Here is a 15,838-nt window from a genome sequence, read left to right on the forward strand (position 1 = left end):
TGTGGGTCAGCTGCCAGTTTGTCCGCCACAGATCCAGGAGTTTACAGAGGCTTGAAGCTTGTAACAAGGACAAATAAAACCTCTGACCCTCTAGGATCAGTGTTCAGTTCAATAGCAACTGAAGTGGCTCTTTTTTTCCTCGCTGTTGTTTGTGTCACTAAAGAAGTGTCAACGAGCCAAGATCGGGTCAAGGACAGAAGAAAAAAAGAGTTAAAAGATGTGGAATAAAGGTGAGATGGACATGAGTGGCGAAGAAAGGGGGGGGGGGGGGTAATGAAAAGAAAAGGAGAAACAAGAGAGTCAAAGACAAACACAGCCTCTGAGTCGGTGCTTCCCATCTATCCTATTAGTTAATGTGTCACTCTAACGCCAAACAGGCAGTGACAGTGAGTACTTCGACCATATACACACACACAAAGAGCTGCCCGAGCCAATACTAACACTGACTAACAAGGCTGCACAGAGGACGGGAGGGAGAAATGAAAGGAAAAATGTAAGGGAGGACAAGAAGCCATCTGATAAATCACTGATAGGAAAAGAGCAAAGAGCAATAATAGAGGAACTCACCATTACTGAGAGGATGAAAGAAAAAAAAGAGGGTTATTATTAAAGAGATGGAGACGGGAAAAGAGGGAGATATGTTCAATCAAACAATGAGATGGAAGAAAAAAGGCAGAGTTGATAAAACGTCAGGAAAAAATGAGGAGATATGACCTGCTACAGGTGCAGCGCTCATAACGCCGGCCTAAATAAATAACTCACTGCCACAAAATGATAAACAATCACATTTGATTGATAACAGTCTCTGTGGTGTGTGAAATCTGTAATAACCTCATCAGCGCGTTTCCCCTTAGGCTTCAAAGCTCAAGGAAGGCTCACAAACGCATCATATCTGCACCATCTGTCACTAAATCACTGCTGGGCCAACTGGGAGTGATGGGACAAGGTGAGGGAAGGGGAGAGGACGTATGACCGTTTTAGTTATTGACACTGGCAGCTTTAGGCAGCAAGCTAATGAGCGATTGGAAGAGCGGAGCCGTCAGCAGGTGTTGAGCTCATAAAGTAGCTTCATGTACATATGGACGACGTTGGAGCAGAACGTGCACTCTCGCACAAATATCAGCAAAACACAATTTCCTGCCAGGATGACACACAAGCACATGGATGAGTAAACTTGCAGTATGACTCTACAAAAACACACAGAAGCAACCAAATCTGTAAAGCTCAGTTCTCTTCTTCTTGCTGCTCCCAAGCTTGCTTTGTATGTAAAAATGAAGGCCTCAATATGTAATATCTTTGTCTTTTGTTATGTGTAAAAACAAATGTTTTCATGCTGGAAGAAATGTGCCAAAGTCCAAAAAAGAATCACAACATTTAACTGAGAGAGTCAGAATGCAAATCTAAATAGTCTAAATAAAGAAAACCTTAACTAGCTTTGATGAATAATGTCCATATAAATTTCAACTTGCCTTCACATACAATACATATCAAATACCTGATTCCCATCCACATTATTCAGATATGATTTTGCGCTGTAGACCAGTGTCTAGACTTTGTTTATTTGACAGTTTAATAGTTATTTAATAAGTAAACTCTCTTATTTTGTTATAGCCCCGAGCCGAATCCCTCAATCCCCCAATTATGGTGATTATTTGCAAATCAATGTGAACATCAACACTGAGCTGGGAGAGATTTGGGGACACCATTATCTAGCAAGGCTCAACCAGACTGCATTATGCATGGATTGCTTTTCTAAGCTCCTTGGGAGTGTGTGTAGCCATAGATACTGTCCAATCAGTAAACATTTAGTTGTTTAGTTATCCAGGAAGCTTGGGGTGGCAGCACGCTAAGAAAGACAGCTCAGACATCCTTTTCCTCAGCTATGTCCTCCTGCTCCTCCTGTGGGATCCCAAATCATTCTCAGGTATTCTCAGGCTGAGGCCAACTGGATACAGACTGAGCCACCAGGTGCTGAACCTGCAAGATCCCAGGTCTAAATCCACTCTTTCCCACTGCTGATCCACAGAAGTCTTTGAACTACTGTTAGTGTGGCCCCTCAATATGGTTCAGAAGGCCCTACCAGGAGGGGCCCTGCCTAGCAGCAAAGTTTCCAGAATCAAAGGGGCACCTAAACACCCCCAACCATGATAAGGTGAGGTTTCTTGAGGGGGGGGGGGCTCTCCACCCTCTCAAATCTCATTCACAACCATTCAAATTTTATTTCTTCTTTTTTTAAAAAAAAAAAAATTAAACCATTTCAAGAACAGCAACCACATATTTCAGCTTGAAATTAAAACTAAAGACCAACAGCAGCCCAGCAAGAGGTGAGTTAGTCCAAAAAAAGTGCAGCATGGCTTTTGCTAGACTAGCTACAGGTGCAACTGGCAAAATCAATATATACACACATATGCAATATAGCCTACATTAAAGTAATCAATGTCAAACATTAAGCTGAAGTGTTTTTAGGAACTCAGTTGGCGCTCACCACCAAATCTCAACAGGATCTCAGCCCAGTCACAAGTTATAACGTTGCTCTAAATTGAAGCTGCAGCTCAAAAGGTGTTGGGTCACTTGTAGTGCTGAAACAATTAGTCAATTTATAGATTAGTTGCAACAAAATGCTAAACATTTGCTGGTTCCAGCTACCAAAATGTGAGGATTTTCTGCTTTTCTCTGTTTTATAGCATTGTAAACGTAATGTCTTTGAGTTTTACACTGGTGGACAGACAAACAAAAGTAAAATGAAGACATCACTGGCAACTTCTGATGGGCATTTTTCACCATTTTCTGACATTTTCTAGACTAAGTGATTAGTGGCTTAATTTAAAAAAAAATAATTGATAGATTAATCAATATTGAGACTAGTTACACCAGCTCAGAGTCTTTATACAATCACACATGTATCCTACACTGTGCTGCTGTAATGTGTCGACAAGCACCACTGAGATGTTTCCATGAGATTCAAGAAGCTGCATTAACTTGAGGCTGTAATATGGAAAACAAATTTTAATCTAGTGCTGATGGGAAATAACAGTCTGTGACTTGCAATTTACTTCAATTTTGTTTGGTCTAGATTGCCTGACATGGGTCTGGCTGGAGCAGACATGAAAGATATGATCAAAAATAAGAAAACTAAACAGAATCCGCAGCTGACAGATAATTTCTGACGACTCGAAACTGAAGCTGGTGAACAAGTCTCTGTCTCTGTCTATCTCAGTTGCACAACTGCATCTCTCCAGCACTGAGAGGAGGCAGCATGGCAGGCTGCAAGGCACGCCTCTCTAACACACACACTTGGCAGGACTAGGTTGTCTCCCTCGAGGCCAATTCATAGCTAGATCTTCACTGAAAACCGAGGAGCCGCAAATTGTTTCCCCTCTCTCTCCCCAGCTTAACTGGCAATTACCCAGATCTGACAGTAGCCACTTTGCCAATACACACACACACTCACACAGTAGCCTATATCAAGCTCAAAAGCAGCATTCCTGTAAAAGGATGATACTCAATGACTCCTCTTCTTTACCTGTCCAATCATATCCTTTAGTTTTGGTCTAATTTTAGCCCTGAATGTCTTTGAGCAATAAATATAAAGGTGTTCTTCTATGACTGTCTTGATTTAAACTATATATATGAGGATATTGAGGCTATCAGGTCAAATATTTTCACAATTAGAGGATGTGGGATTGAGTATTGAGGTACGGAGACTGTTGGTGCGCACCAGCCCTCTCCAGAATCTGTTATGACACAATGAACTCCGGTCTCTTTCTCGCACACATGCACAGAGACCCAAATTAACTACAACACAATTGCTAGTAATGCACAAAACATTGTGCTGGGTGTGGGTGGTTAAAGGATTTTTTTTTTTGATAAGGCCGCCTGTGACGCGCAGAGGGCGGACATCTAACAGGTGAAATGGGCGAGCTGGGACCAATTTCCCTCCGTAATCACACACCCATAATTGGCCAGATCGATGAAACGACACACACATACACAAAATAATTCAATCACCGGTCGCACATTTCCACATATGCAATATGCAACCTCTCTCTCTTATGATAACTGTACAAATTTGGATGATACCACATAAAAATTGTAGAATTTAACACTGAATGTTAAATGAATGAAACAATCGAGATTAAATTCTAGTAAGTACAAAATGTCTTAACTATACTCCCTTGAGTACAACAGACATGCTATAATAGCCTATAAACTGCTGGAGGAATATAAGCAGCAAGATCAGTGTTTTTTGGTGGGAGATTGAAGGGAAAAACTGACTTTTACTTTAAAAAAACTGAAATCATCAAACTGCCCTGGGCTTAATCTTGCTTTAGACATAAACAGTAAACCTTGGTAGCTATAAGCGCCTGTTGCCCAAAATAAAACACAATTTCAGGCTCCATCAGACTCCCCGAGAGTAACAACTGTTGCTCAATCAGCGCAGCGGGCGCTGTGGCGCTGCCCTCTCCGACAACACTTTTACATCATCTAAAAGCGGATTTAAAAATCATTTATTCTCAGATCAGGTGGATGCTGAGCATTTTAAAGAATCAAACAGTAACTTACATGTCTAAGTTCTTGCATGCGGTCTTTCATGCTGCCCTGCTTCGCCGCTGAATCACTCTTATTCCGTCAGTTGTCGTTTCCTAATGGATGTGTGTGATGATGGAGCGGCGGGGCGGAGACCGACAGGATGATGAGAGAACGACCGAGGCGAGGATGCGCGTCTGTCGGCGGCGAGAGGCGGTGATTTCCACCCCCCTCGGTTTGGATGCTGGAGTGGTGGTGGGACCACTTTACAAAGCCGGGTGACGCGCACAAAAGGTGAGGCGAGGCCTTCCGCCGTTAACCCATTACACACCCGCAACTTCCTCCTCAATTCGCACTAATTGAGTCTTCAAAAAAAATAAATAATAAAATAAAAAGTACTCAACCCTCCAGGTTTCTTTTTGTTCCGCCAACGTCAGTCTGACAGCATGTGGTTTAGTTTGACAGAGAAATAACCGCCCCAGAGAGACAGGCTAAGTGGTGAAATTGTGTTGAATTTCATTATCGATTGGGCACGTTCAGAGATAACGCCCAGGTGGTTTGCACCGTGCCAAAGCGCACAGCGACCTCTGTTGGCCACACGAAGCGCAAAGACAGCACAGAACACATCATCAGCACAAGAAATCTTCATTATCAATTGGATTTGTCTTACATTATGTATAGGAAAATATAGGCTATTACATCCCTTTGGTTTTCCTTTTTGGTGAGATGCATTCATAAGCTCTTTTTGTTTTTATTTTACCAGCAAAAATCCTCTTTTGACCATTTATGTATTAGGTTTTATTGTTTTGTCACTCACAACCTGAGGTCCCTACTGACTCACCCTTTTTGTAATCTTTACAAACTTAAGTTTGTTCAGGACACATCTGCATATGTAATAAATATGTCACATTGCATATCCCATCATCTTCTTTGTAACATGGGATTGTGATACTGTGAAGTTTTGTCAATTTCTTCTATATTCTGGGAAAACAAACAGCAAATACGACGAAGATTTCTATTTTTGTTTAGTTTTAATTGTGAAAATATTGCAGATAATACAATAAGCAGCTGATCAGAGATTCATTTGATCACTCATAATTTAATTCTGTGACATTGTGGTGCCACCTCTGTCTCCACTGTGTTTTGTGCCAACAGTGGGCAGTACAGATGTCTGTTCATGCACTTGGTACCTTCCATCCTCACCACCATTTGTTGGGAGAGAAATTGCCAAACACTCGACCAAATATAAAAACGATTGGCCATAATAGCATTTCGCTCTTGAGTCTCATCCACTTGAATTGAAGAGCTGCAAAATGAATTGAGTCCAAACACACTGCAGTTCCAGAGGTGCTTGTGTGCGGGTGAGGTATAGACGAGAGCTGATGAAGGTAGAGCTGCATGAGTCAGAGCTAGAAGTGAGGTCTTCTCTGACGTCCGGTGTATTTTGTGTCGGCTCGAACCTCCCTATAGGACCACAAAAGAGACAGAGGAGGCGTCAACAACTGTTATAGACACAACTAACCCTAAAAGTAAAAGCCAATTTAAAACAGTCATGTACATACCGTCCTTGTCTCCTCCTCCTCTCCTTTTTCTCCATGATCCAATCTCGTCCCTTCTTCAACGATTTCCCCTTCATGTTTTTGAAACGGCATCTTCACAAAGACAAAGTGTAGCTTATTTAAAATGCACCACATCAAAAATCTGCACTTCTATATCAGACATGAAAGTCTCTTGTGTTACCAGGAGAAGAGACTTATACATAATGATGTGAAAGGGAGGAAAACCCACCTGACAGGGTTTCACATCAGGCAGGACGACAACCTTTTGTAAGATTTCTCTCGGTCTTTTGGCTTCATCGATCCAGGTATGACCGAACCTGTACCTATGAGTGCCAAGACCTGTTTCCTATCCTGACAGCTAGCAGTAAATGGGAATGTTTTTAAATGGCTGTTTAAATACAAATCGACAGTATAACCACATATGAATGATTTGAATCAGAGTAAAGTCCAGTGTAAGATTATTCACTTAATACAGCTACTATTCTAGTCCCTTGGATTTATTTGGTTGGGTAAATATTATAGCCTGTTATGAATGCTCTTCTCAAACATGCAATTATTCTGTAAAGGTCACAGACAATGCTGATGTAAACAGCAGCAGTGTGTTTGTGAACACAGGCAATTCTTTCATTTCTGTAGGAAAATGAATAACCACTGTGCCAAAATCTGTTGTAAACACATTAAGAAAAACTAAAAAGAAATAAATATCTTGACATGTTTCATCTGATGCACACATGGCCTCAGGCTGCATCTCATCACATCATATCTCTCTCTAGATAATATAAACCAACAAATGAATCTCTATAATTTCTGGTTATTTGAACTAACTGTTGCTTCTTCAAACTGTGTTAACAGTTTCATTAAACTATCACAATAATCTGATCACACGGGTATCACATTCATGTAAACACATCCAGTGTCTTTCTGTATCTTTACCTTTGTCCTGAATACTGGACCTGGTTTGAAACAGCTCTGTCTGAAGTTTCTGATCCCAAACCCTGAAATGAAGAAAAAAAGATCACAGCAATCATAACGTGGCTAATAAGACAGACAATATCTACAGCTAACTCCTTTGCTTCTTACTTTGGGAAGGACTCCTGTTACTCCAGCAAACAAACACAGGAAGAACCTGTTAAAAAAGAAAAAAGAAAAAGGTGCTTGTGAGAAGGAAAATCATTCTAATGTGTGACAATTTATCACGAGGCTAATGTGCCAAACATGTCATCCTGTTCTAATTAGCCTTGTGTTGAGAGTACACTGCTTCTAATTTCACAGGCCGTTAAGAAGCAATCAATTGCAGATGCCTGTGGCTGAATATGACAAAATGAAAGCTCCACTTCAGACAGGAACTGACTTTTTAGCCTTGCTGCTGTTGGGGTAGTCCACCACCATGCCTCCGCTGAAGCCTGCCCTCATGGCCTGCGACGTGATCAGCTCAAGCTTTTAGAGAGGGACAAGGAAGACTAGAGGTGAGTGAAGGAATTCTAACATCAGATTGTAAACTCTGACACCCAACCATCATAAAATACAGAATGACACAATGTTTTTTTTTTCTTCTTTTCACCTGTTCTGAGTTCTCTGGATAAAGCTGAAAAACAGCACGTGAGCCTCTTGACTGGAAGACAAAGAGCGAGGAGAAGATTGTAAAATATGGATATCTGGCTATTTTGAATTCATATCAACAAGATTCATAAAACCTTACCAGAGAAGAGTACAGAGTAGTAAAGAAGGTATAGAGTCTCTTTGGAGGACTATGTGACCTTTTGTCGGCATTGCAGAGCCACTGCAGGGCAGAGATACTGAGGAGGAATAAAACATAATGTCAATGAAAATACTCTGCTTTTAAAATCAGAAATGACTGCGGTGACTGTTTATTTTTTTACATAAGTATGTTATGTTGTTCACCTGATACAACCGTCGAAGGTGCCTGGTCGGAAAGGCATCCCCTGGCCCATGTCGCCCACTAAAAGGTCTCCGTCTACTTCTCTGTCCAGTGCAACATCTGTCACGGAGAAGACGTTCACATTTGATCATCGTCTCAGCAATTTACTTGCATCACTTTTACATATTAATTAAACAAACAAATCTTAAATATATAAAAGAAATGATAAAGTTATTTTGTACAACAGTTAAAATGTCACTCCCCAATTTAATCTATGTGTAATATTCAAAATCATTATCACAATTTTTGTAAAGAATATTTTAAGAGTATGATGTTGATGTTTTGTATACTTTGGATCTTTGGTCATCTATAAGCAGCTGAGACTGTTTGGGAATACATTCTTCAAGCACAATATTTCAGGAAAGACTATTAATGTTTTCACACAATGTCAACATATTTTGAGAAATCATAATAAGTGATATTGATATGATAACACAGCAGGTAAAGGTACTAACTGTTCATACCCCTTAGCTAATTTTTTTCAGAAAGTTAAATCATTTTAACTGTAATTTAACTTTTAAGACCAGGACATTTAAACTGTATCACAATTTAAGATAACCAGAATATCACATGATATCCTGTATAATATCAAAATATTGATATTATATTGCTACATCATCCAGCTCTACTTTCTTCCATAAGTGCAACAATGTCACTAACCCAACATCGCAGTGCTGATGTCGACTCCAACCCAGTAGTGTCCTTCCTCTGACAGGTAGTCTCCACTGAGCCCTGAGCCACACCTGAAAGACAAATGACACACACCTGAGTTCTCATCACTAACACACAAGATCGTTATTCTGGATCTTACAAGTTAAGTTTATACAGTTATGTTTAAACTTCTCAAACACTGTCAAACTCTTTCATGCACACCCGTTAAGATGATGGTAAACCACCACTTCTTCATGTTGTCGTTACTACAGAGTTTCTCAGAAACATCCAACCTCAGACTCTTTCTGTAATGTTGCTACGGCAGTTTACCAGTGAGGTTATCTTTGTGTTGAGTTTTGCAAAACTACTGTACTTCAGAATGATTGTATCCTCTTGTAATGCAAAATGTATAAACATATCTAAACTTCCCTTCCCACCTATTATGACAATACAGCATACACATCTTAATGTGACTCTGTTCAGGTTCACAAAATTCTCTTGGCATGGACATTTCACACTAATATTGCCTTAATCAGGCTAATAGTGGAATATTATACGTAAACATAAGACTTTGTCACATGCTCACCCCACATCTAGCAGGAAGCATGGCTGTCCCTCTGGTAGGTTCAAAAGCTCTACGGCTCTCTCCGACATCTGAGTCTGAATCTCAATCATACGAGAGCTGTAAAGCAACAAAACACACAGACAGTTTCACATGTGACTTTTGGGAATAGAAGCATGCTCTAAGACAAACAAATTCAACTTCGAAACCATTCGATTTTACTCTGAATTTAGCAGACTTATAAATCTTATGGGACTCTGATTTTGAAGAGATTGACTTGAGGTAATCATATCATGTGATTATTTCCACTGACCATGATTTAGTGAGGGTTTTTTTTTTCATAAAGTTTAATGTGAGTGTAGAGTTTTAGCTGTAATTTAGATAATGTTCCTAAATTTATCAAAATCTCCACAATTAATTTCCTTTTGCCCTAAAACAGATGCTCCAGAATTTATCTGTAGATGGCATTGTCTATTTACTTTTTGACTTGTTCAAGTTCATTAAATAAAACTGAACTGTACAATATTATAGAAATAATAGGGGTGCGCAAAAAAAAATCGATTCACATAAGAATCGCGATTCTATCTCTGCCGATTCAGAAATTCCGAGAATCGATTCACATTTTTCAGTCTTTTCACGACGCTGTTTTCAATTTTTTCCTGATATGAATTAGCTCGCTAAATCCCATAGATGGCGCCCGGACCCAAATCCGGGGGCAAGAAGGAAGTAAAGTGTGTGTCATGGAGAGACCGTGAGCAATGGAGTACTTGACAGTAAAACAAATACAACCTGGTCCACCGGCTGTGAAGGCGATCATTTGGACAAATTTTGGATTTTCTCATCTCCAAGGGAAGAAGGAGCTTAATGCCATTATCAGGCGCTGCAGCGCACCTCCACAGGTGTGTGCCATTGTGGGCTTATTTATTTGTAACCGCTGTGAAACAGTCAGAAAATAACGTTTAATTGATCTGACCAGCTTCCTCACTGACGTTACCAGCGCTCCCTCTCCTCATTCACTCTCTAGCTCGTTCGACCACTGCTTCTCTCTCTCGTCTTTTTGAAATGAGTCGGGAAGCCGTCAGCAAATCCTAACTTTACTTTTAACGTTATCAAATGATGACCCTGTGTCCTCCCCTCTTCCTAGTAATGTTTTTGTCATATGGCAGGGTTGTACAGCGTTACAGGTTGCGTTTCTCCAAAAGTTGATTCTGGTTCAGTTTTCTCGCTGCGGCCCCTGCAGCCCTCCTCCCCCACAGCCTAAACACACAATGCACAGCAGGTCTGCTGCCAGCTGGTTATCTGAGGACGGGAACGAGAAATTAATTTTCTCTAAATGAAAAACGTAGTCTCCTTGAAGCTTATGACAAACTGCCAAAAACAAGCCAACAAGATGCAGCAGCGAAACAAGCGTTTTAACAGCTGTTATGTATTTTGAAACAGTCAATAAAATTCAGTAAATAGCGAAGCTGCCTGTTTCATCACTTTACATTCATGTAGTAAATATACAAATATCAATTAGATGGTAATCTGCATGAGAAATGGAGGAAAAGAAACAAAATTGGTTAGCCTATAATAATCACTCGCTAATAGTGATCAATGTTCTTGTATGCACTTTGCAGCTAAATGTAGCAGGCAGCTATTGTTTGTTTGATTTTGTCAATTGAAGTAGGAATTTAAGTTATTTGAGGTTTTACACTTAGTTTATCTTTGCAATCATTTTTATTTTTGTATTAAGTATTCATTTGACCCTTTGTCTCAGGGCTGCCTTGGTTTCCTGTTGACTGAGTGAACTAAAGGAACATAAATCTTACTCAGGTTGACATTTAGTAGCAAATGTTTACATTTGATTCAGTGTGATCTTTTTTATTTGAGACCTATAAAAGTGTCTACTGCAGGCAAATGGAGAGAGTAACTCAAAACATCAATCTAGAATCAAATCTATGAATGTATTGAATTGAGAACTGATTTTGAATCGCAAATCAGTTGTGAATCGAATTGTGAAACTGATAAAGAATATATAAAGATATGTTTGTGATACTATCTAATAGTGTGGAATATGATTTGTTCGACCTTAAAGGTGCAGTGTGTAGAATTTAGTGGCATCTAGCGGAACGTACTTGGCAGAAATGGAATATAATATTCATAAGTATGTTTTAATTAGTGTATAATCACATGAAAATAAAAATCACTGTGTTTTCGTTACCACAGAATGAGCCTTTTATATCTACATAGGGAGAGGGTCCCCTTTCACGGAGCCCACCATGTTTCTACAGTAGCCCAGAATGGACAAACCAAACACTGGCTCTAGAGAAGGCCACTATAGTTTCTCCTACATGCTTAAGTGGAAGGGGAAGGGTATTCAGTTGTATCTTCTGCAACCTCACCGCTAGATGCATCTAAAATCCTACACACCAGTCCTTTAAAACTACTTTGGGTGAAATAAAAAAGGTAAAACTGTATGTTAAGCGGTCACAGAAAGTGAAATTTAGTATAATATAACATCCAAACTTGCTTCTGGGAGTATTTCTTGGCCTCCTCTTCATTGTAGAACTGCAGAGAAGAGAACACATCAGATTAACACTTAAACAAAACTGCTCATGACACAACTACAGTAAGTACTACAGTATATTTGTTCAAGTATTGTACTTAAGTACAATTTTAAAGTATTTGTACTTTACTTGAATATTTATGCTACTTTATACTTTCTACTCCACTACATTCCTTTGACAGCTTTAGTTACTTTTCAGATGAAGATTTGACACAATGGATAACATAACAAGCTTTTAAAATACAACACATTGTTTAAGATGAAACCAATGGTTTCCAACCTTTTTGTCTTTTGACATCTTACAAAAAGCAGTGTGTAGTTGGGGTCACATTTCAGATGTCTATGAGTTGTTAACAGCGCCACCAAATAGTGATTTTTCCCTCTAAACTTCTCAGGTTTTCATTTAAATACTGATCCAATACTGGGTCAATTAAATATGATCCAATATTTCACTAAAACTCAGATTAGAGAAAAAGTCCCAAAAATGACAACCCCCCAATTAAAGTTAAAGTACTAATTTTGTGACTGACTAACTGATATATTATTATATATGACATCATTAGATTATTAATACTGAAGCATCAGTATGTAAACAGCATGTTACTGTTGTAGCTGCTGGAGGTGGAGCTAGTTTGAACTACTTTATATACAATTAGCTAGTTTACTCCAGTGGTTCCCAAACTAGGGGTCGGGCCCCTCCAAAGGGTCAGAGGGAAGAAGAAAAAACAAAGTTTTGACACACAAATCTGTTTTCAGTTTTGGGACTTAATCTCTAATCTTTGATTTTTGGTGAAATATTGTATAATTTGAACAGTTACTGAAATGAAACCATATGAGAAGTTTAGAAGGAAAAACAACTATTTGGAATGTGTCCCCGACTACACACTGCAAGACATCAAAAGCCAAAAAGGTTGGAAACCACTGATTTCATCTTTACCATGTGTCGTATTTTAAAAGCTTGTTATAGTATCCATCGTGTCAGATCTTCATCTGAAAGGTAAGTAAAGCTGTCAAATAAATAGGTAGAATAAGTAGTGGAGTAGGAAGTACAGTATTTCCCTCTGAAATGTAGTTGAGTGGAAGTATGAAGTAGCATCAAATAGAAATACTCAAGTACCTCAAAACTGTACTGAAGTACAGTACTTGGATAAATGTAGTTAGTTACTTTCCACCACTGTAACATTTGAGACTCAAACTGAGGCTAATTTCAATATTAGAAAACAGAAACCACTGAGAAGTTGCCAAAGCGGTCAGTAAACATCAATAAACGTCCCCGTGCGTTAATTAACGGTTGTTTAATACATCCATGGTTATAAGACGTTAGAAAACGCTCCTACTGTTAGCCTAGTAGCTAACTTATACACCGCAGTAAACCGAGTCACTGACCACATCTGGAGGAGCCGAGTGTTCCGGCCGTCGACAGCTGGAGGACATGCTTTTCGCTGACTTAGTTCACCAGTTTCTGGGGATAAAAAGTTAAGATCAGTGCAATAATGAGCTAAAATGTCCCATGTGTTGTGGTAGCAGACAACACGTGAAATAGGGAATACAGTGACGTCATATACAAACGACAGGAGCGCTTCTTCCTCCCCCTCTTTTGTTGTTGATTGGCAAACTGCTTTTAGGCGCATTACCGCCACCTTGCGGATTGCAGTGTGAACTATTTATATACAGTCAATGATCAAAAAGGTGACGGCAATGCCACTACATTTAAGTATTTGGCATTTTTACTCAAATACACTTGTTTAGGTGCCACGTAGTTAAAATTTCTGCAGAAATATGTCTCCTGGGTTTCATCAGACCTAAATACTCTCTCATTATACAACCGAAGAAGGTTGCTCTTGTTTAGGCCAGCTATTATGTTATCAATATCGGTTACTGACATATTCAGCTTTATTAATTTATCTCTCAGTTTTGAAAAGATGTGCTCTATGTTGCTGTCATGCACCACTTTGAATTCCTCTATTAAACTTTGGATTGTGGTGGCTGATAGCAGCATTTTAGCTTGCATCATCAAATAGAACAGTACCAAATTTGTCAAAAATGTGTCTTTTACATCATTGCCATCATCATCTTGAATCTCAAAATGCATGTGACTGTCTACATGGATGTCACCATCATGCCTACAGCTTGATGCATCATTATCTACTTGTGCAGGGTTCTCCAAGGAGTCTCTGTGTTTCCTGCTGATGTGGGATGTGAAAGATGATTTCACATGAAAATATTTTTTACAGTTGGGAAGGCAGGGTGTCTACAGGTATAAACAAGTTAAATTTAAGACTTTTTAATACCATTTTAAATGAAATTTCAGCCCAAACTTGCAATGGAAATACACACCAAAAGTGAAAATATACTCAATGATCAATGTCAGTTCAAAATGAACAGTAAGGTTAAATGACAATAATCGGTTGAGTTTAAATTCAGTTGGTTGAGTTTAAGTTTAACATTGTCCAAATGTGTTTAATGTGGAAAAAACAAAAAAATATCATTGCTGTCCTAAATGGTATTTATTAGAATATTCTCAGAACATTTAATATCAGCGGACAAAAATCTAGAAATCAAAATCGACAGTTGTGTGCAAACCAAACCAAGTGTTTTTCACCATGTAATGCCATGTGTGGATACGTTGCCTTGGTCTAAAATTAGGTCCCCTGAAAAAATACTAACAGCAATTCTTTTGAACTGCAAAGAAGCTACTGTACCACATTACTTGCTTATGATCACTGACCAGCTCACAATAGCAGTTTGATTTCTGTCCCGGCTAATGAAACCTTGTATTTCTGTTATAGGCCTACCTTAAACATTATAACAGTGTGAAAGCACAACTTTCACTATGTGAACCCTTGAAACAGGGAGGTGGAAAGGTAAGGAGGAGAGAGAAAATTTCTGACTGGACATTATGGCATATGCCTGAGTTCTGCTGATTATTTTCCGGCTCAATCTCAACCTCTTTCAGCTCTGTGACTTTTTCTTTGTATGATACATTTAATGTAATTTTAAAAAATTACTGAATCAGACAAACCTATCACTGCTGTACGCATGACTGAACAAGCTTCAGTTAAGCGTGACAGTGTACATTCTGCTAGGTTTCTGAAAACTTAAGTACCAGCAGAGACACCTCCTGACAGCTGGTTGTCTTATAGAAACCTCTGAACAAGTTGTTTCATTCTTTCCTGGCACAAGTCGGGGTCTGAGAACATGTTTGTTAGGTCCAAACATGCCATCTGCCTCACAATGGTGTACTTCAGTGGGCTCTTGTCTTACATTTTCTGGACGATGTTAGTTTTTTCTGTGTCACTGCATCCACGTACATCACGATCATTGGTCATTTTGCAATAGCCCTATTGACGACAGGTAGGTTTCTATGAAACCATATGAGAAGCCCACAGAACGGTAGGAGAAATACAGATATCTTGGTCAAAGTGCAGAAATTGTCTCTTCTAGCAGGGGTATTGTGAAAGACTATATGCAAAGTCTTGAGCACTTTGTCCAGCTGACAGACACTGAAGCCACTTTTGAAGGCATTGTGGAGTGTGTGTAGCCCACAGCTCCCCACCACAATCAGCTGGGCACCTCCAAACACTTCTGCATGTTCCTGCTGGAGCAGTTAAAAAAAACTTCCAGTTGACACTGGGTCTATCTATGGAAACAGAAATCATGTTTCTCAAGTCAAGCTGCTGCTCACACTCCTAGTAATTAAAAAAGATGCAGACATTAGCCATATCTCATATCTGACATTGTACTTCAGATTAATGACTGGGTCAGATGAAAAAGAATGAATTCACAAATGAAGCAACATGAGCCATTTACATAACTAAACAGTGCAGCTAGCCTATAGCCATAGTCAGTATAGGAGATGTCACCAGCCTAATACTGGTCAATTTTTGTCTGTGGCTGGTAAGTCTATATTTATATATTCGCAATACCAGAGTCTATTCTAAAATTAGACTCAGCTGGCAATAACGCACATGAAGGTCCAGTTGTTAGCTTTTCGTTGTCTGATTCAGGGTCTCGTCAAACATGATTACAAACACACCGCTTGTGCTTACATT

General features: G+C 39.3%; 2 protein-coding genes across 5 annotated transcripts in view; both read right to left on the reverse strand.

Annotated features, from left to right (window-relative positions):
- The window catches only part of stx1a (syntaxin 1A (brain)), a 63,132-nt gene extending 58,047 nt beyond the window's left edge, over nt 1-5,085 (reverse strand). The window contains exon 1 of one of the 4 annotated variants that reach the window (XR_006403788.1): nt 4,564-5,081. Coding sequence is in view for 2 of the 4 variants with exons in the window: in XM_044354080.1 (XP_044210015.1) it covers nt 4,564-4,593 (30 nt within the window). In the remaining 2 variants the exon portion in view is untranslated. Of the gene's footprint in view, nt 1-4,563 lie in introns of all 4 variants that reach the window. The other 3 variants (XR_006403789.1, XM_044354080.1, XM_044354081.1) reach the window with 3 other exon arrangements.
- Nucleotides 5,086-5,539: 454 nt separating this feature from the next.
- On the reverse strand, nt 5,540-13,372 carry bud23 (BUD23 rRNA methyltransferase and ribosome maturation factor). Its single transcript, XM_044354082.1, has 12 exons — nt 13,173-13,372; nt 11,751-11,788; nt 9,263-9,358; nt 8,686-8,768; nt 7,989-8,085; nt 7,786-7,882; nt 7,648-7,698; nt 7,438-7,523; nt 7,167-7,212; nt 7,020-7,081; nt 6,090-6,179; nt 5,540-5,991 (listed from the first exon to the last, which is right to left on the reverse strand). Exons 1-12 carry the CDS (start codon nt 13,218-13,220, stop codon nt 5,937-5,939), a joined length of 849 nt encoding a protein of 282 aa, XP_044210017.1. The 5' UTR covers nt 13,221-13,372; the 3' UTR covers nt 5,540-5,936.
- Nucleotides 13,373-15,838: the final 2,466 nt, after the last annotated feature.

Source organism: Thunnus albacares, chromosome 6 (genome assembly GCF_914725855.1).
Source record: "Thunnus albacares chromosome 6, fThuAlb1.1, whole genome shotgun sequence".
Classification (NCBI taxonomy): Eukaryota; Metazoa; Chordata; class Actinopteri; order Scombriformes; family Scombridae; genus Thunnus; species Thunnus albacares.

What these genes read in the sequence shown, in the direction of transcription:
- bud23 (XM_044354082.1), bottom strand. Translation starts at nt 13,220, where the DNA reads ATGTCCTCCAGCTGTCGACGGCCGGAACACTCGGCTCCTCCAGATGTG. An exon ending in ACTCGGCTCCTCCAGATGTG is followed by an intron (nt 11,789 to 13,172) that starts GTCAGTGACTCG and finishes TCTTCTCTGCAG; the next exon opens with TTCTACAATGAAGAGGAGGC. An exon ending in CTACTCTGTACTCTTCTCTG is followed by an intron (nt 7,699 to 7,785) that starts GTAAGGTTTTAT and finishes TTTGTCTTCCAG; the next exon opens with TCAAGAGGCTCACGTGCTGT.